The following is a 23,766-nucleotide window of genomic DNA, read 5'->3' as shown; positions in this document are numbered from 1 at the left end:
TTTCCCATCTTGTTTCTTTCTTCATCTCACAACAATGTATCGCGCATCGAGAATCCTTCCTGGACTTACACCAACCGCTGCCCCGCCGAATCTCCGCACTACCTCCGGGCCACCCCACTCATCTCTGCCGCCCGCCCAAAAAAAAAAAAAAAAAGGTTGCATTGCACCTCAAACAGCAACAAACGAAACAAGAGCGAGCCGCCCTTTTTTTTTTTTTAATCCCCCATGCCGTCCTCCCTCAGCAACCGGCTCGACATTGACGTCTACCACGTTGTCAAGCGGCTCGAGCAGAGCAGCAACGACGGCAAGCTCTTCAAGACCGTCTCCGCCGCGTACAACGCCGTCAAGGGCTCCAACTCGAGCCTCGGCCGGCAGAAGAAGCGGCCGCTCGAGGATGCGCTGTTCCGCGTGCTCGACGTCCGCAGGCAGGAGCAGGCGCAGGACGAGAGGAGCGGCGACGACTCCGAGGCGGCGATTGACGTGGACGAGCCCGCCGCCGCCGACGCCACGAGGAGCGACGAACGGTTCCTGCTCAACAAACAGATGACGAAGCACTGGAACGTCGAGCCCGCCGCGATCCCCCACCACCAGCCGGCGAGCAGCAGCAACGGCGATCAACCGGCCAAGAAGAAGCGCCGCGTCGACACGGACAGCGGCGGTGGCGGTGGCGGTGGCGGCGGCGGCGAAGAGAAGAATACGGCGAGGGCAACGAGCGAGGGCGCGACCGCAGTGTCGACGCCAAAGGAGTCCAAGGACAGCAAGGCGGCGGATGGCGGCAAGCTTCCGAGAAAGACCCCTCGAGGTCCATTATTCGATGTTGCGTCGCACCTCGACCGCCCGCGACTGGGCGGCCTCGGAAAGACGTATGACGACTTGCTGTTCGACCTGGAAAACCTGCTCATCGCGCCGCAATGCTACGACCCGTGCGACGAGCGGCTGCTCGGCATCCTCCTCACGGGCCCGTCGGCCGTCGGCAAGACGTCGTACGTGCGGTCCTTTGCGGCGCACATGGGCGTCAGCATCATCGACATCACGCGCTGCTTCCAGGAGCCCGAGCGCGTGGACAAGGGCCTGACGGAGGCGTTCGACGCGGCGCTGGCGTCGGCGCCGTGCATCGTCTACGTGCAGCACGTCGAGCGGTACATGCCCAAGTCGAGCGACGCCGCCGCCGCGCAAAACGACCAGCACCACCAGCGCACGTGCTCGTTGTTCGAGAGGCAGATGGGCCGCGTCAAGGCGCGGCGCGCGCGCGTCGTCTGCGTGGCCACGGCCGCGCGCGAGACCGACGTCAACCCGGCCCTCCTCACCGGCGGCTGGTTCGACGTGCGCGTCCAACTCTCCGTGCCGACCGCGGCCGAGCGCGAGGACATCCTCCGCGCCGTCCTGCACCAGAGGGCCGTGCACGAGCACGTCGACCTCGCCGGCCTCGCCAAGAAGATGGACGGCTACGTCGGCGGCGACATTGCGCAGCTCGTGCGGCACGCGGCCCGCAGCGCCGCCGGTCGCTTTCGATGCACGCACTACCCGCACCCCGGCGACGGCGGCGACGAGGGCGAAATCAACCCGATATACACCATTGGCAGCAACAACAACGACGACGACGACGACGATGACGGCAATGGCGCCGCCATGATGCAGCAGGACAGCATGCCGCTCACCCTCGAGGACTTTACCGTCGCCATGAAGGACTACGTGCCCATACTCCGCAAGGAGGGCTTCACGGCGGTGCCCAACGTCACCTGGGACCAGGTGGGTGGCCTGGCGGCCGTGCGGGACCAGCTCAAACTGTCCATTGTCGGCCCCATTGCCAACCCGGAGCTGTACGCCCGGTTCGGCCTCACGCGCGCGGGCGGGTGCCTTCTGTGGGGTCCGCCGGGGTGCGGCAAGACGCTCGTGGCGCAGGCCGTGGCCAACGAGGCGCAGGCCAGCTTCATCCTCATCAACGGGCCGGAGCTGCTCAACAAGTACGTCGGCGAGTCGGAGCGCGCGGTGCGCGAGCTGTTTGCGCGCGCGCGCTCCTCGACCCCGTGCATCCTCTTCTTTGACGAGTTTGACTCCATCGTGCCGCGCCGCGACGGCGGCAAGAGCTCTGGCGGCGGCGGCGGCGGCGGTGGTTCCTCCGAGGCCGGCACCCGCGTCGTCAACGCCCTCCTCGCCGAGCTGGACGGCGCCCGCGCCCGCGCCGGCGTCTACGTCATCGGCACCACCAACCGCCCGGACATGATTGACGACGCCATCCTCCGCCCGGGCCGCCTCAGCCGCCAGCTCTTCCTCGACCTGCCGACGGCCGACGAGCGCGTCGACATTCTGCGCGCCATCTACCGCACCCGTCACGAAGCCGGTGCTGTCGCTGCCGCTGCCGCTGCCGCTGCCGCTGCTGCCGCCGTTACCACCACCACCACCACCACCACAACAACAACAACAACAAAATCAACAAACATGGCCGAGGCGGACCGGCTCGCCACACTCCTCGAGCGCGTCGCCCGCGACGACCGCTGCCGCGACTTTTCCGGCGCCGACCTCAGCGGCCTCCACGAAAAGGCCGCCGAGTGCGCCCTCACCAGGTACCTGGCCGCCGGCGACCCGGACGCGCCCCAGGAGATTGCCCCGCAGGACTGGGAGGCGGCCCTGGCCGTCACGCGGCCGAGCGTGCAGAGGCCCGACCTGTACAGGAAACTGAGGACGAAGCTGGGTGGTGGGACGTGAGCGAAAGCATCTTGATGTTCTAGTGTTTTTTTTTTACATGTATATATATACCAGCAAGTTTTCTAACATGTTCGAATTGGACTTTTTTATCTTTCCCTATTCCGAGTTGCTTGCCGTTTTGGGGACGGGGTTCCTTTATCTTCTCATGGTATTCTTACTGAGCAAACATCTTGCGTGCATCTTTCTATCCGCGACAGAGTACTTCTTGTCATGTTCACGTCTTCATGCAGTCATCCAGCACCGAGTCATTGCTATTGTTATAAAGGATTACGCGAGCTGGCTCGCAAAGAGGAGTTTCTGTTTAGAAGCTTTGGGCGCGGCCGTTCGTCTAGTGTTGGCGCAAACCCTCTAACTGGTCTATAATACAACTAATCGCCGGCATTTTCCCATCCCGTCTATCAGAAAAAAATAACGTCTTTTTTTTCATGTCATTGGTACAATTACTGTGTATGTGTTGTTTTGTTCCCGCGGTGAAGCGGTCAACATGGTCATGTTCGCTTAAGCGCAGGACTCCTTGAGGTAGCTGTGTGGCGCGGGTTAGTGTCTGATATGTAAAGGAGCAAAAGTCTCGTGACGTCACTTACGCAATGAGGTCCTTGCGGTCCTTCTCCTTCTTGAGACCACCAAAGGCCATCTTGGTGCCGGGAATGTACTTCTTGGGGTTCTCGAGGTAGGCAAAGAGTGTGTCCTCCTCCCAGGTGATACCCTTGCCCTTGTTGGCGTCGGTGTAGGCGTAGCCCTCGACGGAGCCCGTCTTGCGGCCAAAGAGACCGTGCAGCGCAGGGCCGATCTTGTTGGCACCGCCCTTCTCGACGGTGTGGCACTGAGCACAGCGGGTCTTGAAGAGGTTGGCACCCTTCTTAGCGTCGCCTATGGAGGGTTATCATGTCAGTTGTCTGATGTGACTGCATTCTTGGCCCGCAAGCCCGTGGCGTCGTGGGCACCCGAGCAGTACCCAGGCCGCCGAGCTTGGAAGCCCAAGCCCGACGGGGCAGTGTCGGCGGTGCAGAGGCAACCTTTGTCGACGGCGCAGGGAGGCAAGCCATCATGATGAAGCGATTGTCGGCTCGTCCATCGTGAATGACGCAGGATTGTGCGGTAGCTGCTCGCCTGCTGGCGCGCAAGGCTTGGGAGCCTCGGCTAGAAGAAGCTGACGCGTGCGACATTTTGTTTGACTCGACAAAGAATTGATTCATGTCAAGGCAATTGCGCGCCATTTCATCCGCGGCGCCGGTCGCGCAGAGGGCTTGCCTCCTCTTCACCGGCCAGACACTTGGTGTTTGCCACTTTGACGGTACCGACGGGACGAGTCCGACAAGGAGACGAGGGCGACTTACCACCAGCCATTGTGATGAGGTTTGTGAAAGAAAAAAGACGTAAAGTGTCGTAAGTTAAAGCGTACTATGCAAAGAAACCAAAAAAGAAACCTCGTGAGGGAATTCTTCCTTGGGAAATGTATGGACGTGTCGTGAGTTGGATTGGTTATTAGGTCGTTGTGGTTGGAAGAGGAGGAAGAGGAAGAAAAAGGGAAAACGGGAATTGAGCAGGAAAAAAAAAATAGTTCATGACAGCATGTGGACGAAAGCATGCTAGCCTTTCGGGGGAGGCGGACCTTTCCCCCTGGAAAGGCGCTGGAAATGGGCTCGAGTGCGCTGAGCACAAGGCGCTACAGTGGACGCAGCCACCTGTGGCGGGTAGGTTGGGGCTGTGCGTGACCAATCAGCGGCCGAGTATTACGCAGGACTTATTCCAACGTGCATGGGTCAGGCGGATCCAATGTACCAACGCCGAGCAAACTCCAACCCGACTTTACCCGTCCACTGAGTATGACTCGCTTGAGTTGTGTGGCAGCAAGTCAGCGCGTGACCCTCTTTCTCTCTCAACTCTCTCATCGGCTTGGGTGGCTCTAGAAGATTTTGGGACTTGCTGCAACGCAGTACTGATTACTCGTCGTACCTGGGCGACCACCATCGGCGCCCTTCTGGGCTGCTTCTACCAGTACGCCAAACTGGCCTTATTACCGTCTCCGCTTGTTCCCTTTCCCTCCGAGCCAAATCAGGCTTAGCGTCGACCCGGTACCTGGGAAAAAGGGAATCTCCTTTTCGCCGAAGCTTTTCCATGCGCGACTGGAACCTCATCAGTTCTTTTTTCTTTTCGAGAGCTTGGTTGACATCACCACCGGCCGGCGCGTGCACCACGCCCCCCCCCCCTCCCCCAACCTCCTTCTCCCAAGTTCAACAGCCGTCATGACGGCCTCCAAGAGCGTCATTCCGCGCTTCCTGCTGCCCCTCCAGGGCCCTCTCTGGCGGGGCTTCGGCATGCCGCCGCCCGTCGCCGCCGCGCAGCCTTTTGTCCTCGTACGCTACGGCTCCTCTTCCTCTTCCGTCCGCGCTGACGGCAAGCCCATCGTGCTCGAGAAGCCCGCCAAATTCAACCCGCCATCGCACGGCTCCCGCCTCAAGAGCAAGGGCGCGGCGGCGCTCCCCAGACACTACAGCCCGCCGCTGAGCGAGGTCGAGGTGAAGGCGCGCAGCCAGCGCAACTATCCGGGCACCATGGCGCCGGCGGGCTCGTGGCAGCACTGGTTCTGGCACAGCAAGCTACTGCATACTTTTATCACAATGGTGCGAATTTCTCCCCCTTCACTCCCCGCCTTCTCCTTCATGGTCCCGTGCCGAAACCCTGGTCCAGGACTTTTTCGCTGACAACCGTCGCAGGGCACCCTCCTCGCCATGGGCGTCTACACCTTCTTCATGAACTATGCCTACAACTCGCCCTACAAGGACCTAGTCCCGCCCACCTCGGCCCTGCTCTCCGACCCGGGCTACTTCTTCGCCGCCTGGAAGGAGGTCATCCTCTCGCACGAAAAGGACAAGGCCCTCAGGGCCGGAGAGCATCGCACCCGCCACCTCGACGACGTCGCCAAGCGCCGCTACTACATGAAGGCGCACGGCATCGAGCCCAAGGACCCCGTCGGCATGGTCTTTGGCAAGGGCGAGCAGCGCTCCGACGCCGAGATCGAGGCCGCGGCGCTCGGCAGGGAGTTGCCGGAGAAAACGCCCGAGGAAGAGGCCGAGGCCGCGGCGGGGAAGCGCAAGAAGTGGTTTGGCATTTTCTAGCGCACTGGCAGGGCGTTTCTGCGTGTATAAAGGTGTAACATGTACAGTCTCCCATAACATAGCGATTTATTTATCTCTGATCCGGCCATCGTACCGTTATCATACCCGTTGAATGTCAATTTCATGTGTGCAAACGTGTAGTATGAAAGCAGCCTCCGTCACCACGCTGATTCTTTCCCATCCACTGCGTCCGGCCGTATCCACATCAAGGTAGACGAAGAGATGCCTTGATTACTCTTCTGTATATTGAACGCTGGTAGCAGAAAAAAGAAAAGCATATATCCCTACACGCCATCCATGCAAACCCTTTTCCACTCATGCAATGTCTGTCTGTCTTCTTTCTCTCTCGGCCCACCCTTCCCCGTTCCTCACCACGCCCCCCGGCCAAAGGGGGGGAAAGATTCCCCTTTCCTACGCCAGCTCAACGCCCTCCAGCCCATCGAGGACCTCGTCCGCCACGCCACCCTTTTCCAGCACGGCCTGCACGATCGCGTCGATGATGCCAAACTTGGTGCCCCCCAGCGGCGCCTTCCACACGCCCGCCACCGAGGAACCGCCGCCGCCGTTGTGCTTTGTCGTCGTCGTCGACGACGCCGCCGCCGCGCCCGTCGTGTGCTCCACGCCCGGTGGCGTCAGCCTGCTCGGCGGGTCGACCGTCCGCATCGACAGCAGCCGTAGCTGCCTACCCTCGTCGCCGGTGCCGGTGCCGGTGCCGGCGACGCGCTGCACCTCGGCGACGGACACGGCGAGCGCTGTGTCTGCGACGGCGAGCTCCTCCCTGGCAGGGTCAAAGATGATGTTGTCGCCCACGGCGACGACGAGCAGCGTGACGGGCGGCCGCGACGACATCGCATCTGTGGTGGTGGTGGTGGTGGTGCCGCCGGTTGCGCCGCCGGCGTCGGCGGGACGCGGGTACAGAAACGTCGAGGCGTCCCAGTCGTCGTCAAACATGGGGTCCTCGTCACCCTCGGACTTGAGACGTGGGAGGCGCGTCGACAGCAGCGCGAGGTGCGTGGTGAGGGAGAGGAGCGGGAGCGGGTACGACAGAGGTGGTGATATCAGCAGGATCTATCCCAGGAAAATAATCAGCCCAAATTGCCACAACAAGAAATCAAACATAACAGCAACACGACACAGAACAGAAACGGTAGCAGAGGGGGCAATATTAAACTCACATCCAGGTACAGACGCCAGTGAAAGCGCCGGTTGATAAACAGCCTGCCCGCAAACTCGCCGTCGGCGAGCAGGGCCTCGCGCAGCATCTCGGCCAGGAACACCGTCGCGGCCTCGTCGTCCCTCTGCCCGGGGATCTCGACCGTCATCTCCAGCCAGCCTTCCCTCCCGCCTTGGCCGCCGCCACCGCCAGTCTTTTTGCCTCGCTCGGCCGCCTCGGCCGCCTGGGCGGCGGCGCCCGCGCCGCCCGCCCGGTGCGTCTCGCGCGGCGCGAGCTGGTCCTCTGCGGTCGCGCGCGCGTCCACGGTGCGCTCAATCTCGGCCTTTACGCCCACAATGGCCTCGGTGCCGTCGGCGAAGCACACCCGCGCGCTGCCGTTGGTGCCCGGCAGGATGCCCGTCTCGGCCGTCAGCGGGCGGAACTGCGTCGGCGCGCGGCCGTCGGGTCGGATCGGCGGCCGCAGCCGCAGCGAGCTGTGCAGGTAGGCGAGCTCGGCGGGGGAGAAGAGCGCTTGCTGCGTCGCCATGATGGTATGTGTGTGTGTGAGAGAGAGAGAGAGAGAGAGAGAGAGAGGGATGATTTTTTCCTCTTGTGTTTTTGCCCTTCTTTCCCTTTCCTTTTGTGTGTGTGCAGGCGTGCAATTCAAGGTGAGCGGTCAATCTCGACTTCGGCGATCCATGCAATGGTGAGGCGTAATGTAATGTGTATTCAAATTGTGTTTTCGAGGTTGTTGGTTGTCTTTGGCGTGAAGATGGCTGTGAGGATTGGGTTCAAAAGTTTTGCGCAAAGTTTAGATGGAGCTGTCCCGATTTAGCCAGAGGCTGGTACTAGCGCGGGGCATTGCAGGTTGAGTGTCGGATGCAGGCAGAACTCGGCACCGTGCATACATTTCAGTCTTAGACTATCATATTAAGAAGAGAAAGAAAAAAAATAGGAAACGTAGCAAAAATAAGGGCGGGAAAAGAAATTGGTAAATATTAAATCTGTTATCCATTCATACTTACCCGACGCATTCTTCTAAACCTTGGCGCTACATACCACAATTCAAATCACGCCAATACCCTACACTGCCTCGGACGAGTACTCGTAGACCCAGCAAACGCCTGATGCGATTGTTTCCCCTCTCAAATCTGCAGCCGGGTATCCAATCAGACCATATATTACACCCGATGTTACGCATTATTATCTCTTGCGCATGAGATCTATGCATAGCTTTGGTATAGTGTCCATCCCCATGGCGCCTACTAGCTCGGCCATGCGAGCCTTGATCTTGGGCCAATCGTAGATGGAACACTCGTCCCAGCCCACAAGGTCGGACATACGGAACAGAACCACAGGAGAAGGGCCCAAGACACGGATTTCATCCAAATTTACAGTTTCGAGCTCAGCCAGAGTGGGGATCCCGGGCATGTTGGCGTCGAAGAGCGATCTGTCGGTTTCATCTTCGTCATCGTCATCGTCATTGCAATCGACTTCATCCTGCTCTCCAGCCTTGGGCGCAGTAACATGCTGACCATCCGAACGGTCCTCTATGACTTCGTGTTGGGATAAGCTAACGTAGGGTGACTTGTCCAGCAACGCAAGCACCGTCTTGTCCAGAGGGTCCCAGTTCAAGGTAACAGGATCCAGAATGTACTGGGGGGAATAATCCATCTTGTAGCGCATCTTGGGGCAGCTATGGATGTAATAGCCTGGATACCACCAGCGATAGCCTTGCTCCCTGGCGAGGGCGATTTCGTGCAGAGCCCCGAGCTTGCCTGGACTGAACTTGTGTATGCTCTCATGATACAGGAAGTATACAGAGCTCACGCACTGCGGTAGCAGATCGAGCACGCCGATAGCAACTAGTTTGCCATCGAGGCGGTAGCACTGATGATACGATCCTAGGCGCTTTTTTGTGCCGTCCGGACGAGTCTCGGTACACCGACGGAGGGGAGAGTTGCAGAGAAAGCGGGTAAAAGAGTGTTGCGTACGCTCTCCCGGGTCATCTTTGTGAATCACGCGTTGGTAATTGTCAAAGACGGCAAACTTTTCCTTTGTGAAGTTGTCCTCTTCTAGAGTGATTTCGAGCCTATGCGCAGGTTCTGGAGGCGTCTTGAGCCTGCCATACTCTGCCTCATGAACCCGCTCCGACAAGTTGAACTCATTGTTCCGCCTCTTGGATTCTTCCTTTGTCCTTGGATACAGTCGAGATGCTTCTTTCACGTAGTCGTCACCGAGCACATGGGAATTGAAGCGATTTATCGTCTGCCTCTGGTCGCGCGAGGGCTTAAACTCTGTCGAGTCTAGGCGGATGGTGTAGTGTGGACAGCAAGAATCCCTCTGGTTAGGGCGATACAGTAGCTTGCCAGACCGTCTCCAATAACGGTCGAGCAGGGTCTGGTAAAAGGCTGGGCTCAGGGCGGAGGCGTTGGCGTAATACGAGATGCCTGCAGGATGTTAGTCAACTGGGCTAGGTATGGCTTGCATGCACCGTACCACGACGACGGGCTTGAGCACGGTTAGCAGGATAGCACAAAGCCGGAGAGGAGGAAGGGGGAGGGTTCTATTACGTTTGGCCGGAGGCCGGTCTGTTCCGGAGCAATAGCCACAATGGGACTGCGAGGCGTACCCTAGGTGAGAGGAGTCATCAGTCGTGGTCGAGGTGTTTTGAGATGACAAGCAATGACGAGTCTCGATGGACAAGAGAGGCATGGGCATAGAAGCTTCGCAGCACGCATACCTAGTCTAGACTGTGGCCGGCTTCGCTTGATACGGACTGCCGACCGGTAGTGCAAACTAGGACAAGACTGCGGCCCGGGGGTGTCGGCCCGGGGTACAAGTGGCTATAGCTAGTGCAAACTTGGCAATCAAGGAAAAAGAACAACGAAGCAAGAGTCGATGGCGCAAAGCAATACTACTAATGAGGTGTGCACGCGATGCAGCTGGGGTTTAGAGTGGGAGCGTCAAGGGAGCCAACAGGAGGGTGGTGGAGGAGCACGTGGGCAGACGAGGCTTGCAAGTCTTGCGGGTGTGGATGACGGAAAGAAAGGAAAAGAAGAGAAGAATTCAGAAAAATAAGTCCGGAAGAGGAAGAAGGCGAGGAAGCAACCAGGCAAGAGAAAAAAAGAACAGTAAAAAAAAAAGGAAAAAAAAAAGAAAAAGAAAAGGAAAAAATAGAAACTAGATTGAAACATACCTATTGGAGAGACAAGTTCATAGGCGTCTGTGAGTGCGCCATCGGGCGGGAGGTCGACGAATTGCATGGCTCGTAGGCTCGACAAACGATGATGGTGTGCCTGAAGAGGCAATCCGTTGCGTGAAAACAGGCGTCGTCTGTGCTGGCAATAGCTCAACGGGCAAACGTGACCAGGTCCTTGTCACCCCAAGATTAGGAAGTAAGAATGTATGTTGGCTGGAAGCTAGAATCCGGAGCGAAGAGTGGCGCGTGGGGATGCTTCGAGCTGGTGTGGTAGCGAGTGGATGTCCGGAGTATTAAATTGACTTTTTAGCGACGGCAATGAGGCACGAGAGAGGCAAGGGAGCTGACTGCGCGCCGGGGGGGGTGCCGGCCAGGGACGTCTCGTGGGCAGTGGATGCGGCGTGATGGGCGAGGATCGGGCCGTGTAGCGGAATATCGAGCAAGAGGAGCTGCGGCAGGGAGTAGGAGGGCGGGCAACGGACGGAGATGGAGAGGATGACGGTGGTTGAGGATGACGAGAATGGGGATTCTGTTTTATTATGTAGACGGACGATGAATTCGGGCGGTGCGGAACGTCGCGGGCGGCAGAATAGCAGCGAGGCAAACAGGAGAACAGAGACAGCAAAGGGGAGACGGAGACGGCTTCGGCGTTCGCTGGCAGCTGGTAGGCGAGGAAAGAAGAATTCAATTTCTTTTCCCAAAAAAAAAAAAAAAGAAAGTATATAACAACAAAATAGATGGAATATTAGGCTAACAAATATAGGGCATATCAACGGTCTTTGGGATGCCTCGCGGCGCTGTCAGGGATTGGTACCTAACGCTTGCAGTGTCAAGCATCTTCAAGAGAGGGGGAGGGGGGCGCAAAGGTAAGTCATCGCTGTACTTACGGAGTACACAGATAGAATAGGGCCAAGTACTTGACTTACTTGACAACAATTCATCACCCAACCCACTGGACAATGCCGCTCAGAAATACCTGCACGCACTGCAGGTGGCTCAATACCTCTCGTTAACAAAGCCTCGTCCGTACGTGCCCCGCTGCCCACCTAGTACCAGTATGTGCTTGGTACTACCTGGGCAGCTAGGTACCTAACGATGGCCATTTTACCCCGCCATTCCAGTCAATGTCTTCCAAATGGAGGGGTCATTTTCTTACCCAATCGTCACCACTCTCTTCTCAGCCTACCCATCCAACCATCCATCGCCAGCCTACCATACCAAGTACAACTCACTGTCCAAGCACCAACAAATGACATACCACCTGTCCGTGCTCCACGATAACTAATATCCAACAACACACCCCGCCCAACTGGCTCCTCTGCTCCCTACCTATTACTGTGCCTGCTGATATCCCGGTGTCTTCCGGCATTGCTCCGGTATACTACTCGGTACCTCTAATAAACGACTGCTCTACCCACACACATGTGCTCGTGCCTGCACCGCTCTATGGCCGGCATTGCGTCGTGTATCGTGACCCCCATCGCTGGCATTGCAGCAGAGGTCCTGCAGCCCAGCAAACGAACGGGCAAACTTGGGGGCTTTTTTGCATGACTCCTCGTTTCCCGACTCTGGGTGGTCACGCCTGCCGTCGCCGTTATGCAAGCCCAGTGGCGCTCAAACCCCAGGCCAAACACCGACTGCGACCTGACGCTATCCGCCCATCGTGTCATCGGCCGAGCAGTCAACAACCCTGCTTTTCTCCCTCTGATATTTTCCAAGGTGGCACGTATTCAAAAGCATACCACCATGACTGAGTGATTAAAGTGGCGGTGTCCCTGTAGTGGTGCCGTCACGACGTTGGCTCCAGGTCGACGTGCAGCACATACAAACACCAATACCTACTTATGGTAGGTAACTAGTAGGTGAATATACACTTGCCACTTATACATCAAATCATTTTCGCACGACAACCCATGTACTCAGTAAAAGCTTTTGCTCACCTGCCCTGTTGTTCTCAGTCGTCTACCCATCTGCCTACTCACAGTATCACGTTGTCGCTGCATGCATCCATTCCTCTTCAGCCCACCTCTCCGCTGCCGCACCGGAAACCTTGTTGGTGGCGTCCCCCGGGATCTGGGTTTACATATTGGGCTCGAGTTGTCGTTGCTCACGCCACTGCCCTCCATCTAGACCTACTAGCAAGTGCTGCGTGAGAATGGGCTGGCTGGCTGGCTGGCTGGCTGGCTGGCTGGTTGGATACAAACAGCGGCGCAGGCTAGCCTACCAGGCTACTAACGAAATACCTAGTCAACTGCCAACTACGGAGTAGCTCGCTCCCCTCCTCCCCCATCCCAGAACCCAAGCCCGAACGCTTGGCTGGCGGCGGCGCGAGAAAATGCAGGCATCAACTCGCCGGCCCTGTTGGCCCCTGCAGATTGCATCGGTAGAAATGTCCACTTGGCCTGCATGCATTCGAGATGGACGGTGGCGTTGCAGGAGCAGGCCCAGGTGCAGCGCAGGCACCACCTCGGTCAGCGAGATTGGTTACTATAGCAGAGAGGCGCACCAACTTGATGAATCTATATGAAAATTTGTTGCTGGGAATGCAACGGCGAGACGGAGGGAGGCATGTCGATGCGGATTGCCATGTTGGGCGCCCGAGACAGCCGTTGAGATGCAAGACATGGTGGAGGGAGGTCGGAGGGGGAGGGTGAGGCTGGAAGATGGGAGGAAGCGAGCAAGGGGCTGGCTACCTCACGCAGCTTGGCAGTGCTGTACAATGCGAGCCAGGTGATGTGATACGCCGCCGAGCGGCGCATGTCCACGTCTATAAAAAGAAGGCGTGCGTTTCTTGCCGTACCAGTATCAGTACGACACGGCATTGATACGCCATCATATCTTGGTCGTTTGTTCAGCCCTGTTGTCCAACCGGTGTCCCGACTGCCATTGCATCTATTGCACGCACACACCTGCACACTCACACATACCCAAACATAACACACACAGAGGTAAGAAAAAGGTCGGTTGCCACAGGTGCGTCATTGTTAGCGCGCCGCCCGACGACGCCACGGTGCACCGAAAATCTACGAGTGGGAGCTGCCCACGTGCTACGTGGTGCCGGACTGACTACCAGTTTTTTTTTGGAGGCCATCGCGACGCTGCAGTCGGACGTGCCACAACGCAAGCAAGCCTCGAATCGAGCTCTGATGCTCGTTCTCATCTGATACGACGGCTGACCAGCTTCGGCAGAGACGCCTTGACAACCTAATCTACACTTGCTTCTCCCGAACAAAGCTAATCTTTACAAGAGAGCAGAGAAGAAGGACACAAGAAAACCAAAAAGACCTCAGACCAGGGAAACAGATAGATGCATCGAGGACCCTCTGCCCCTCTGCAGCCCCTATAAAGCAACGGCCCCACAGGCAAGTACCTCTATTCTTCCTATTGCCAGTACACCGCACTGCTAAGTACCTAGTGAACCTACCTACACTACACATCACCGAGAGTGTAGGCACCGGTCTTTGAGCAAACACCAACGACCGACAGCAACAGCGAATGTACGTGATCGTAAGTTGACAAAAAAAAAAAACAAAAGAACAGGTAAGAGATAGGGGAAATCCCCTGACATAGCGTAGAGAGTGAATCAGAATCTATGGCCAACGAGACACCGACTTAGCCATCCACCCAAGCAATCAAGGTACCTCTATCTTCCCACCTATTCAGGTATTGCTGTACCTACCTAAGTACCTATTTACCTTCCCAATCCACTGGCAACTGCAAGGACAGTCACCCACTCGCTGTACCTTAAGTTGGCAGTGCAGGCAGTACAGGCAGTACAGGCTGTACAGGAAGCACAGGCAGTACGGGCAGTAGAGGCACCTTTGCCCACCCACAAACCCACCCACTCACTATAAGACCCTCCCAACTTTGCCCCCGCTGCCCACTGTCGGTGGCCCCTGTCCTCTGCTCATGTCCACTGTCGTCACCCACTGGCTCGCCCGCTAATCCGTCTCCAGAACTCCAGAGGCCTTCCCACCAGCTCAGGTAGGTTGGTACCAGGTAATTTTTTTTTTTCCCTTCCGTCCCTTCTCCTTCTTTTCTCTCACCAACTTGCCCTCCGGCAACCCGGGATTCTTGCTCGGTTTCCTCCTCAACTTCTTTTGAGCAAAACATTACCCTCATTCAAAAAAACACCATCATTGCATCTCCATCATGCAGCTCCATACTCTTTGATCGCCCCCTGCGCATTCACGCACGTCGCAATCCCAGCTTCCGGCCTTTGGTGTTGTCAGCCTTTTTTTTTTGTTCCTCTGTCCAGAAGCTGAACGACCGCCACCACAGTGCCTGTCGGGTGTTGCGCCAAGGTAGCTGCCACTACACGACCGTCAACTGCCACCACCACTCTCACCATCTCCGAAACGACACGCCCGAGTAAAGAATACTACTGCTCCGGTCATGTCGGGGTCAAATTCTACAGAGACCAACGGACGGTCCATGGAGTCGCGAGTTGGCAGGAGTAAACAACGTAAGTCGTTGTGGTCCCCTGCGTCACAGTCCCCTGCGTCACCGTCCCCTGCGCTGCATGCAGCACATCCGCCGCGCCTACCGCTCCAGAGTTAGAACTTGGCAGTCACAGACTGAGACCTGGGCTGCCACCAGCACATTTGTGCATGCTCGCAACTTGCTGCGGCTGACCTCGCAAATCAGCCGCTTTCTCCCTCCTTTTTTCTTTCTTTTTTTTTCTGCCATGCGATTTGCGAGTTCGGATGCTCGCTCAGCCTGGCGCAACCTGCCGCTTGATTGAAACAATCCCGCTAACACACTCACGCAGGCTACAATGCCAAAGGATTTAGGCTCGTCGCCGGCGTCGTTCCCCTCTCGCCGGACCAGGAATTCGTCCTGCTGATACAGTCTACCCGCCGCAAGGGCTGGGTACTGCCCAAAGGCGGCTGGGAGATTGACGAGTCGTGCCAGGAAGCCGCCGTCCGAGAGGCCTGGGAGGAAGCCGGCATCACCATCGAGGTCGAGTTTGAGCTCGGTACCATCGAGGAGCTGCGCCCTCCCAAGCTCTCCAAAGACCAGAGCCAGTATCACTTCTTCCAGGGCACTGTCCGCAGCCAGTACGAGGAGTGGCCAGAGAGCCACAAGCGCGAACGCAAGTGGTTCACCTTTTCCCAGGCCATTGAAGCCCTATCGGCTCGGCCTGAGCTGCAGGAGGCCCTGAATCGCTCTGCTATTAAGAGGATGTAGTCGCGCGGAATCAGCACAACCTCTCAATGGCCCCAGTCTTGGGCTTGGTTTGGCTTGATCATGGCGGCAAATAGGCCTTGACCACAAGGTCGGCCATGTCTGCAAACATGGCAGGCCGCTCTTTTTGATTTCCGGTCAATCCTCCTGCTTGACAAGCAGGATAACTACACAAAACAATCACATGCATTTATCACACGGCGTTGTTTGGCGGAAGGGTTATTTATTTACTGATAGATCTGGGGGCAAAAAAGAAATGGCAACCATAGCCTGTCACAGGTTGGGCGGGTAATATACACTTTGCATCTATGTCGCATTTTCTTGTCTCTTCTGAGGCACTTGGGCCTTGGTCGTCGTCGGAGTGGAACCTCAAAGCCAGGTACAGAGGATTAGACTTTTTCTTTTTTTGCTTCTTTCTTTTTTCGACTCTTTGCTCCTGCGACACTGCGTGACGGAGGAGGGTATGCCTTTTGTTTCATTTTTTCTCTCTTTTCTCTCCTCTCCTTCTTTTCTCCTTGAACACTTCTTCATAGATGGTACAAAAAATACAATAGCACACAACTTGACGCTGGCTGCGTGGCGCACGCCAGCCAACCGGCCTCGCAGCGAGACCCAATTGAACGAGCCATTTTTGGCTTCTTGGGCGTAGCTGGCGTGCCACTTTGGTCGAAACAAATGGGGTTTGCGGACAAGTCGCGTGAGAAATGGTCGGGCTTGGGACTGTGGCGAGTCAAGGACCTCCTCTCGGCGCCGGTCGCTGGGCGTTGGGGGAGCTCGGCCATTTTCAACATTCAGTACCTACTAGGTACCTAGTAGGTAGGCACACTCAGCTGTAGTCGTGCTGAGGGTGGCTCACTCATCCGAAGCTGAGCGGCTGGTACTCTGCATGATAATGATGGTAAAAGGTGAAGTGTCGTAGAAAGCGTACCCAACCTACCAGTACGGCGCTGTTCAAAGAAACTAACGCCACCTACGAGATGGTGACAGGGATACGGTGCGCAAGGCAATGAATACCTCGATACACATGGAACAAACCCAATTGGTAGCCTTTGGCATGGTTCGTTTGGCACCACTCGATGCCTATCCACCAGTAAAAGAAAGGCCCCGCGCCAGAAAATAAGCAGACAAATGGCAAGCCGGAAAGAGGACGGTTTGCGCTGGAAATGGATGAGCAAACAGACGGAGCTCACGTGATGGCAGGCTAATCGATAAGCCACCACCACTTCTTGCCCGCGTCAACGAGTCGCAACGCATTGCTAGGTTGCACAAGGATCCGATCCCAAATACCCGCCACGACGAACCACGGAGCTTGATCGTCAACCACTTGCTCACCCATCCATCCACCACCACCTTACGATGCGATTATAGCAGCATTCCAGCCAGCACCGACTTCCCCAGATTGAATACAGAAAATACAAGCGCCGATTGTACAAAAGCCCCGTTTAAAGGAGAGCAAGAGACAAACAACAGATACATGATGGAACAGCTCAGCATCTCAGAACCTCACCAGGGAGGAGGAGGAGGAGGAGGAGGACCGGGCCTGGTGGCGCCGCCACCCGCGCAGCTGCCGCCGCAAATGTTTACGACGGCGGCGCAGCTCCTTGACCTGACGGACAGTATGGACACTTCTACACCTTGATTCTTGGGACAGCCAAGGACGGCAAGAATGGACAAGGAAGAATGAGAAGAAAAAACAGAAGAGTTATGCTGACTGGTGCTGGTGCGGCGTTCTAGAGAAGCTGATGGTGGTGCTGCGCGACGGGCGCAAACTTGTCGGTGTCTTGCGGAGCTGGGATCAATTCGGTACGTCATGTTCCTTCGCGAAGCAGGAAATAAGAAACCACACTCGCCAAAGGCTACCATGACTAACGAGAGCCGCCAACCTCTTTTCTTTCTGCGCCGGCTTCATCAACAGCCAATATTGTCCTGCAATCCACCACGGAGCGCATATTCGCCACCGAACCACAACCACAACATCAACAACAAGAGAAGCAAAAGGCTGGCGGCAGCTCCGATCCCAGCAGCCCCGACGCCACCGCCGCATCGGCGACGGCGCGCGGGCTGTACGCCGACATCTTCCACGGCATCTTCCTCGTCCGCGGCGAAAACGTCCTGCTGCTCGGCGAGATCGACCTCGACCGCGACGACCTGCCCCCGCCGGGCTACGAGCAGGGCGAGCTGGCGCTGGTGCGGCGCCTGGCCGACGAGGCCAACGCCCGGGACCGCCGGCGCGACAAGGCCCGCGGCAGGAAGCTGGCCAAGCTCGGCTTCGAAGGCGACGGCGCGGGTGAGATTGTCCTGCTCTAAGTTTGTGGCGGGGAGGAAGACGTGTTATTCGTGGCACCCCTTGGTCGGGAACAGAAAACCAGAGTCGGGGGGGGGATGGGGTTGGAAGGGGGGGAAAAAAAGGAAGAGATTCAAGGCGGGGTGGAGGAGGAGGAGGAGGAGGGGAGGGGTTCCGAGAGGTTATGGGGATTTTCTTGTCTTTTTTTCCCTTGTTCCTCTTTATTTTCTTTTTTGTTTTGAGCAGTCAACACAGCAGCAGGCCTCGGGGCAGAATATTGTGAAATGCCCCGGATGGCTGGGACCCGTCGTTTTCCCTCTCTTTCCCTCTTTCTCTCTCCCTCTGAAAAGAGGGTGGCGATTGGGCCTGGATAATTTTGGAAGCTCATGATTTTGCACCACCATCACCACCACACCTATATACACTATATAGAGTCGCCGAATCAATATATATTTTGAATGAGGCACACTACACCTCTCTCTCTCTCTCTCTCTTCTTCCTCTCTCCCCTACCCACTCTCCTCACTTTTACTCTTGCTACGGCAAGTCACAGGACAGCTGACGAATAGTTTTTATCTCCCCTATCCAAAAAATTACAGACATTTTATTTTCAACCCCAAAAAAATTCCTTTTTGGTTACATTTTCAGCCATGCATAGCTGGGCAGGTAGCTAGCTAGAAGGGGGGAGAAGAGTGAGAGAGAGGCAAGATGAAGGGAGAGAGGGAGACAGTAAACAAACAGCGAGCGCTCTGTCGCAAAAATATCGTACATGGATGCAGACCAGCATAGCCCAACCAACCAACCACAAGAAAAACATCATGTTCGCTAAAAGTCACAAAACGCCAGAGGGGAATATTTGCCACCAGGTAGTCACGCCCACACACACACACACACTCACACACACCAAGAAGAGCAACACACATTGCGTATAATACAGTTTTTTTGCAACCGCTGTCCAAAGCTTCACGTCCGTCTACGCCGCTCAAACATGGGCATCGGTGGAGTGCCCCCGGGGTCGCCGCGATGGATGCCGCCGAGCAGCCAGTCCGTGAGGCCGACAAACTTGGCGCCGACGCCGCGCTCCCAGTTGCCCCCTTCCTGCGCCGTCTCGATGGTGTGGGTGAGGATGCGGCCCTCGCGGTCAAAGTCAAAGATGAAGAGGCCCGTAAACGCCTTTTCCGAGTCGGCGCCGGCGCCGGCGCTCCCTCCTCCTCCTCCTCGTCCCTTGACGCCACTTATGGTCGTGCCTCCCCGCGTCAGGCGCAGGGACCGGGCGATGGCGGCGCCGGCGCCCCCGCTGACGGCCTCGCGCCAGCGCACGACGAGCTGGTCCGGGGCGGCGCCGGGGCGGCGCGGGAGGAAGGTGAGGGGCTCGGAGGTCATGCGCTCGGCGAGGATCTCGAGACGCACGTTGCCGACCAGGGGCACGCGGTTCCAGGCAATGGGCGAGGTCCACAGCGCGGCCGTGTAGGCGACGCGGCCCGAGACGGTGGGCAGGTGCGGGTGCGTCGAGGGGAACAGCTGCAGCGAGATGGTCGGCGCGAGAATGTCCTGCGGGAGGGGGGCCTGCAGCAGCGTGGGCATGCGGTCCTGGAGGATGCGGAGGGCTGTTGGGGTTTTTTTTTTCCCTTGGTCAGCTTGATGGGGCTTCGAAGATGGTGTATGATGAGAGGGCAAAGAAGAAAAAAATAAAGGGCGAGGGGATTTTGGAAAGGGGACATACTCTTTCCAAGCTTGGCCTTGTTCGGGTCGACAGGCTCTTGGTCTCCTCGGCCGCCACCGAGCGGCATCCACGCCTGTCCCGTAGCTTCAAAGTACGTCGGGGACAGCTGGCCGGCCCGTCGGACCGTTGCCGCGCAGGCGACCACATCAGGCGGCGCGCGTGTAATAGCGGACAAAGGAGAAGGTGAAGAAGAAGGAGAAGTCGGGTTCGAAGCCGTGTCGCAGCTGGTGCTGACGCGCGAGATGCTCTGCACCTGCGCCTTGGCGTGGCTGTAGCTAGCTATGCATCGCGGTCGCGATGTCGGCGCGGGCCTTGATAATGATGAAAGGCGGCGCAAACGGGCCCTGCGGAGCGACTTGGCCAGAGGCGCGGCCATGTAGCTCGTGGTTGTGTATTCGCAGCAGAGGGGGGGTTGACTTTTGGAAAGGTTGTCAGCTCGGGGAGCACGGGAAATTTTTTAAGGATGAGAGCAAGAAAAGAACGCCGGGCTTGTTGGAAGAGAAAGATGATGTAGTAAGGCTGATGGGGTTGAGAGGAATGGCAGGGGAAAGAAGAAAAAAAAAAGTTGGCTCTGACCAGGATAAACGCTGGCGCGGATTGGCTGGTGGCCGATGAGCTTAGTCAAAAAGCAAGACATTAGATGATGCGCAAGCATGCTCATACAAGAGACTGGACAGTACAAAAATCGATTTTAGCTATTGATATTTACTTTTACGAATTGGCGATGATTATACGAATGTTTTCAACAATACTGATTGCTTACCGATGAGCAGCATGCCGGTCGAGCCACGCGACCTGCTTGGAAAGCGGGCTAGAGTGCGAGTAAATAAGCGCCGTCGAGCGTTTTGCCCAGTGCATCGGCCCAAAGGCTCATACCGAGGACGATTTCGTGCTGTACTTGGTGAGAGGCATCGAGAAGCGGTCAGAATATGTCCGTGACAGGAGCGTAAAACAGAGGACGTTTGCACGGTTGAAATGATTGCAAGATCAAGCAAGTGTTGTGCATGAGCTTACACGTTCAAGACAAAGTACGGAGCTGACCGGGAACGATGGACAATGGTGTACACGGTGGTTGACCGGACACGGGACAAAAAGGTCGGTGCTCAAGAAATAAACAAGAAGCATCTTGTTTCGACATGTCTGGAGGCAACATGGGCAGCGACTTGACCGCCGGCGCGCACTTTGGCCCTGCAGCCTGTACTTGGGGGCAACGCATCGCTAGATCTTGCTGGCAACATGCCCAAACAGCTCATCACGCTTGAAAAATAATTGGTTCAGTCATCTTGAGAGGCGGACACAGGAGCTGACGGAGCACGGCCAACTCGACCTCGATTTTGCGTCTTCGTTGCGGGGTAGCGGAAGAGGGCACCAAGACGCGCCCATCAACTTTCTTTCTTTTCGCAGAGTTGTCGCAAGCTGTCCTGGCTGCTGTTCGTCGCCTCGCGAGCTGGTAATTGTATCCCTACCTGTCCTTTTCGAGGTGCGGTGTCGACTCCTTGGGCTTTCATGGAGGGAGGAAGGGGGCGGGGAGGGGGCTTGCGGGCTATTGTCTGATGCTCTTTCTGCATAGTGATGATTGCATCCATCTATTCGAAAGGCCGCTACAGCTTCGCTTTTCCAAAAACTTCTGCCCGTGCCGTTGGCTTCTGGATGGCAGGCTGGTGCGGTTGGAGAGCGGCGGACAAGAGACGCCAGGAACGGCGGCAGACGAACCCCTCGCCCCCCCTTTTGCTACCATCCCATTTGAATTCGATGAAAATTTCCACAATAAAAAAAAAGAGGGTGTTGTTCACAAAGTAATTGTTTGGACCGAAAAGAACGTTTGAGGTGGTTCTGGAGAAGCGGGGCCATTGAGCCAGCTGTGGTGGAGTGTGATTGGTCAGTACAGCTTCGGGGTGCTTGGTGGAGCCGATGCGGTGCAGTAGGTCCAACTTGCCAGTTGCCAGGCTACTGTATTCAGGCGTAAGAGAGAGAATCTGCGGATAGTTGTGGCGTGCTTGTGTTGTTTGTGTGTGTGCTATAGATCAAAATGTGGCTTTTTTGTTTCCTTTTTTTTTTTTTTGTTTTCTTGTTTTCTTGTTTCTTTTTTTTTCCTTCGTAAGATTGCGATGGCTTTATAGATCTCTCAGATATAGAGATGGATATCTTGTCGCCTCCGAGTACCATTATTGGCAACCATGGCACAGGTATCAAGATGCAAAAAATAACCACAGGATATTTCTAGTAAAAGTTCGTCATCAACATGAAAAAAAAAAAAAAAAGGTAGCGCCATCGCAGCTGACTGCACCTATTCACCCCATTGCTGCCTCGTCATATGTCATCTGGCCAGGCACTACCTACCTACGCAACCAAGGTGGCCTGAGTCGCATCACATGCAGGTCCCAACAAAGGCTGGGCGCCAACAAACAGAGCCATCAAGGCGAGCATGGTGCGGTGCAACTCTGCCTGGTTCCATGTGTACAGCCCAATGTACGAGGGTTCATTTATTCATTTTGTCTCATGTATTACGGCTGCTGTTTTTTTCTTCTTAATTTTCTTTTCAAAAAACAGTAAAAAAAAAGCACACCCCGCCTGCTCCCCCGCTCAAAGCACGCCTGATACTCAGTAACAAGTAAACACCAGCACCACCATCAGCACCACCACCAGTGCTCCGTCCATTCACGTGATCCATCACTCAGCTACCACTATTGGCCGCCTAACCTGCCAAAGTACCACTTTGCCTCTGTCTCTCTCTCTCTGCCTTTCCCTGACGTACGCCGCTACTCACCACGCCTGACCATCTCTCACTCAACGTCAACGCCCCAGTCTCTCGACTCTGCCATCCTCTCTCCTTCTCTCTCTCTCCTCTCGCCAAACCACCTTCTCGCCGCCCGTCGCCTTCTCTTCGAGCGCCGCACGCAGCCTCCCACGAACCACCTACCAACGAGCCCCTTCATTTTTGTTTTCCTCTCCAGCCGCATCTCGTCACCATGAACCCTGAGTAGTATGCCTAGGCTCCACCGCTCCGTGCGCTGTCCCCTGAAACCCGAACGCCATGCTGATAATGGACTGCAGAGTACCCCAACAAGCACGAGAGGCAGGAGGACTCCCCAGCGATGCAAGCGCGCCTTCTGGCTTTTTTTTTCGCATCTGTTTTGCACCATCGTCTAGGACAAACGCGCCCGATGCAACCTTGCGATGCCGCGCATATCCGAACAACAATGGATGGCTAATGAGGCTCCGTCTGCAGATACGACTATCTCTTCAAGCTCCTCCTCATCGGTGACTCTGGTGTAGGAAAGTCTTGCCTGCTGCTCCGTTTCGCTGACGACACCTACACCGAATCCTACATCTCTACCATCGGTGTCGATTTCGTACGTCTCAGCCACCGACGCCACACCTCCTCGGTCCGAGGAACAGCAAACATTCTAACAATCGCAACAGAAAATCCGCACCATCGAGCTCGATGGCAAGACTGTCAAGCTTCAGATTGTACGTGGTCGACGTGCTGAGCTCGTTACTCTCGGGATGCTAACCGACGCAGTGGGATACCGCCGGCCAAGAACGCTTCCGTACCATCACCTCCTCCTACTACCGTGGCGCCCACGGAATCTGCGTCGTCTACGATGTGACCGACATGGACTCCTTCAACAATGTCAAGCAATGGCTGCAGGAGATTGACCGCTACGCCACCGAGGGTGTCAACAAGCTCCTGGTCGGCAACAAGAGCGATATGTCTGATAAGAAGGTTGTCGAGTACACTGTCGCCAAGGTAAGACTACAGCTCTCCCCACATCGAGCACGCTTGAGACGGGTCGCTTTCCTGCCCAGCACCATACTGACAATGGCAGGAATTCGCCGACTCCCTCGGAATTCCCTTCCTCGAGACGTCTGCCAAGAACGCCAGCAACGTCGAGCAGGCCTTCCTGACCATGGCCCGGCAGATCAAGGAGCGCATGGGCACCACAGCCGCCAACAACACCAAGCCGAGTGTACAGGTCGGCCAAGGCCAGGGTGTTGGCAACAATTCAAACAACAGCTGCTGCTAATCGAATGTGTGTGTTTTTTATGAAGGCCAAAAGAAGCCGCTCGCGGCGACAAGACATGGTTTCGACGAATATCTGATATCTGACGGCAAGAGGAGAGAAGAAGGAGAAAGATTAGTTGCGCAAGGTTGTGGATAATGTGGACAGACTTTGTCATGACTCTTGATAGTTTTCCGGGTTTCTCTGTGTGTGTTTTTCGGCTTATTGTTTCCCCTTTTCTCTCTGTTGTTTCTTTATCACCCCATCTTCCCGCTGTAATTGCGTATAGAACGAAGAAAAAATTACATGACTTGCCTCCCAAACATGTACTAGAGCAAACCAGAGCAACGTGTTTGAGTAAAGGGTGCGCAGAGAGCAAATGGAATCCT

The 23,766-nt window shown here is 56.3% G+C and overlaps 9 protein-coding genes across 9 annotated transcripts; 5 read left to right on the top strand and 4 right to left on the bottom strand.

Moving 5' to 3' along the window:
* Positions 1-225: 225 nt before the first annotated feature.
* Positions 226-2,706, top strand: V2A60_005791 (protein RIX7; the record flags this gene model as incomplete). The annotated part of the gene is made up of 1 exon (XM_083257098.1): positions 226-2,706. The coding sequence occupies one exon, from the start codon at positions 226-228 to the stop codon at positions 2,704-2,706; it is 2,481 nt and encodes an 826-aa protein (XP_083113224.1).
* A 498-nt stretch (positions 2,707-3,204) lies between these two features.
* Positions 3,205-3,872, bottom strand: V2A60_005790 (cytochrome c549; the record flags this gene model as incomplete). The annotated part of the gene is made up of 3 exons (XM_083257097.1): positions 3,205-3,229; positions 3,291-3,576; positions 3,662-3,872. 3 exons carry the CDS (start codon positions 3,870-3,872, stop codon positions 3,205-3,207), a joined length of 522 nt encoding a protein of 173 aa, XP_083113223.1.
* Positions 3,873-4,952: 1,080 nt separating this feature from the next.
* Positions 4,953-5,825, top strand: V2A60_005789 (uncharacterized protein; the record flags this gene model as incomplete). The annotated part of the gene is made up of 2 exons (XM_083257096.1): positions 4,953-5,330; positions 5,424-5,825. The coding sequence occupies 2 exons, from the start codon at positions 4,953-4,955 to the stop codon at positions 5,823-5,825; spliced, it is 780 nt and encodes a 259-aa protein (XP_083113222.1).
* A 411-nt stretch (positions 5,826-6,236) lies between these two features.
* V2A60_005788 (exosome non-catalytic core subunit RRP42) lies at positions 6,237-7,525 on the bottom strand (the record flags this gene model as incomplete). Its single annotated transcript, XM_083257095.1, has 2 exons — positions 6,237-6,893; positions 7,001-7,525. 2 exons carry the CDS (start codon positions 7,523-7,525, stop codon positions 6,237-6,239), a joined length of 1,182 nt encoding a protein of 393 aa, XP_083113221.1.
* A 656-nt stretch (positions 7,526-8,181) lies between these two features.
* Positions 8,182-10,244, bottom strand: V2A60_005787 (arginyltransferase; the record flags this gene model as incomplete). The annotated part of the gene is made up of 3 exons (XM_083257094.1): positions 8,182-9,428; positions 9,478-9,489; positions 10,178-10,244. 3 exons carry the CDS (start codon positions 10,242-10,244, stop codon positions 8,182-8,184), a joined length of 1,326 nt encoding a protein of 441 aa, XP_083113220.1.
* A 4,331-nt stretch (positions 10,245-14,575) lies between these two features.
* V2A60_005786 (polyphosphatase DDP1) lies at positions 14,576-15,370 on the top strand (the record flags this gene model as incomplete). Its single annotated transcript, XM_083257093.1, has 2 exons — positions 14,576-14,645; positions 14,952-15,370. 2 exons carry the CDS (start codon positions 14,576-14,578, stop codon positions 15,368-15,370), a joined length of 489 nt encoding a protein of 162 aa, XP_083113219.1.
* Positions 15,371-16,844: 1,474 nt separating this feature from the next.
* V2A60_005785 (U6 snRNA-associated Sm-like protein LSm1) lies at positions 16,845-17,674 on the top strand (the record flags this gene model as incomplete). Its single annotated transcript, XM_083257092.1, has 3 exons — positions 16,845-16,983; positions 17,102-17,170; positions 17,283-17,674. 3 exons carry the CDS (start codon positions 16,845-16,847, stop codon positions 17,672-17,674), a joined length of 600 nt encoding a protein of 199 aa, XP_083113218.1.
* Positions 17,675-18,613: 939 nt separating this feature from the next.
* V2A60_005784 (uncharacterized protein) lies at positions 18,614-19,749 on the bottom strand (the record flags this gene model as incomplete). Its single annotated transcript, XM_083257091.1, has 2 exons — positions 18,614-19,257; positions 19,374-19,749. 2 exons carry the CDS (start codon positions 19,747-19,749, stop codon positions 18,614-18,616), a joined length of 1,020 nt encoding a protein of 339 aa, XP_083113217.1.
* Positions 19,750-22,342: 2,593 nt separating this feature from the next.
* On the top strand, positions 22,343-23,401 carry V2A60_005783 (Rab family GTPase YPT1; the record flags this gene model as incomplete). The annotated part of the gene is made up of 5 exons (XM_083257090.1): positions 22,343-22,353; positions 22,603-22,726; positions 22,797-22,844; positions 22,897-23,124; positions 23,204-23,401. 5 exons carry the CDS (start codon positions 22,343-22,345, stop codon positions 23,399-23,401), a joined length of 609 nt encoding a protein of 202 aa, XP_083113216.1.
* Between the last annotated feature and the right edge of the window lie 365 nt (positions 23,402-23,766).

This window comes from Cordyceps javanica, chromosome 3 (assembly GCF_051103115.1).
Source record: "Cordyceps javanica chromosome 3, complete sequence".
In the NCBI taxonomy this organism is placed as follows: Eukaryota; Fungi; Ascomycota; class Sordariomycetes; order Hypocreales; family Cordycipitaceae; genus Cordyceps; species Cordyceps javanica.
The sequence above is the reverse complement of the archived record's forward strand: the minus strand, read 5'-3'. Positions and strand labels throughout refer to the sequence as shown.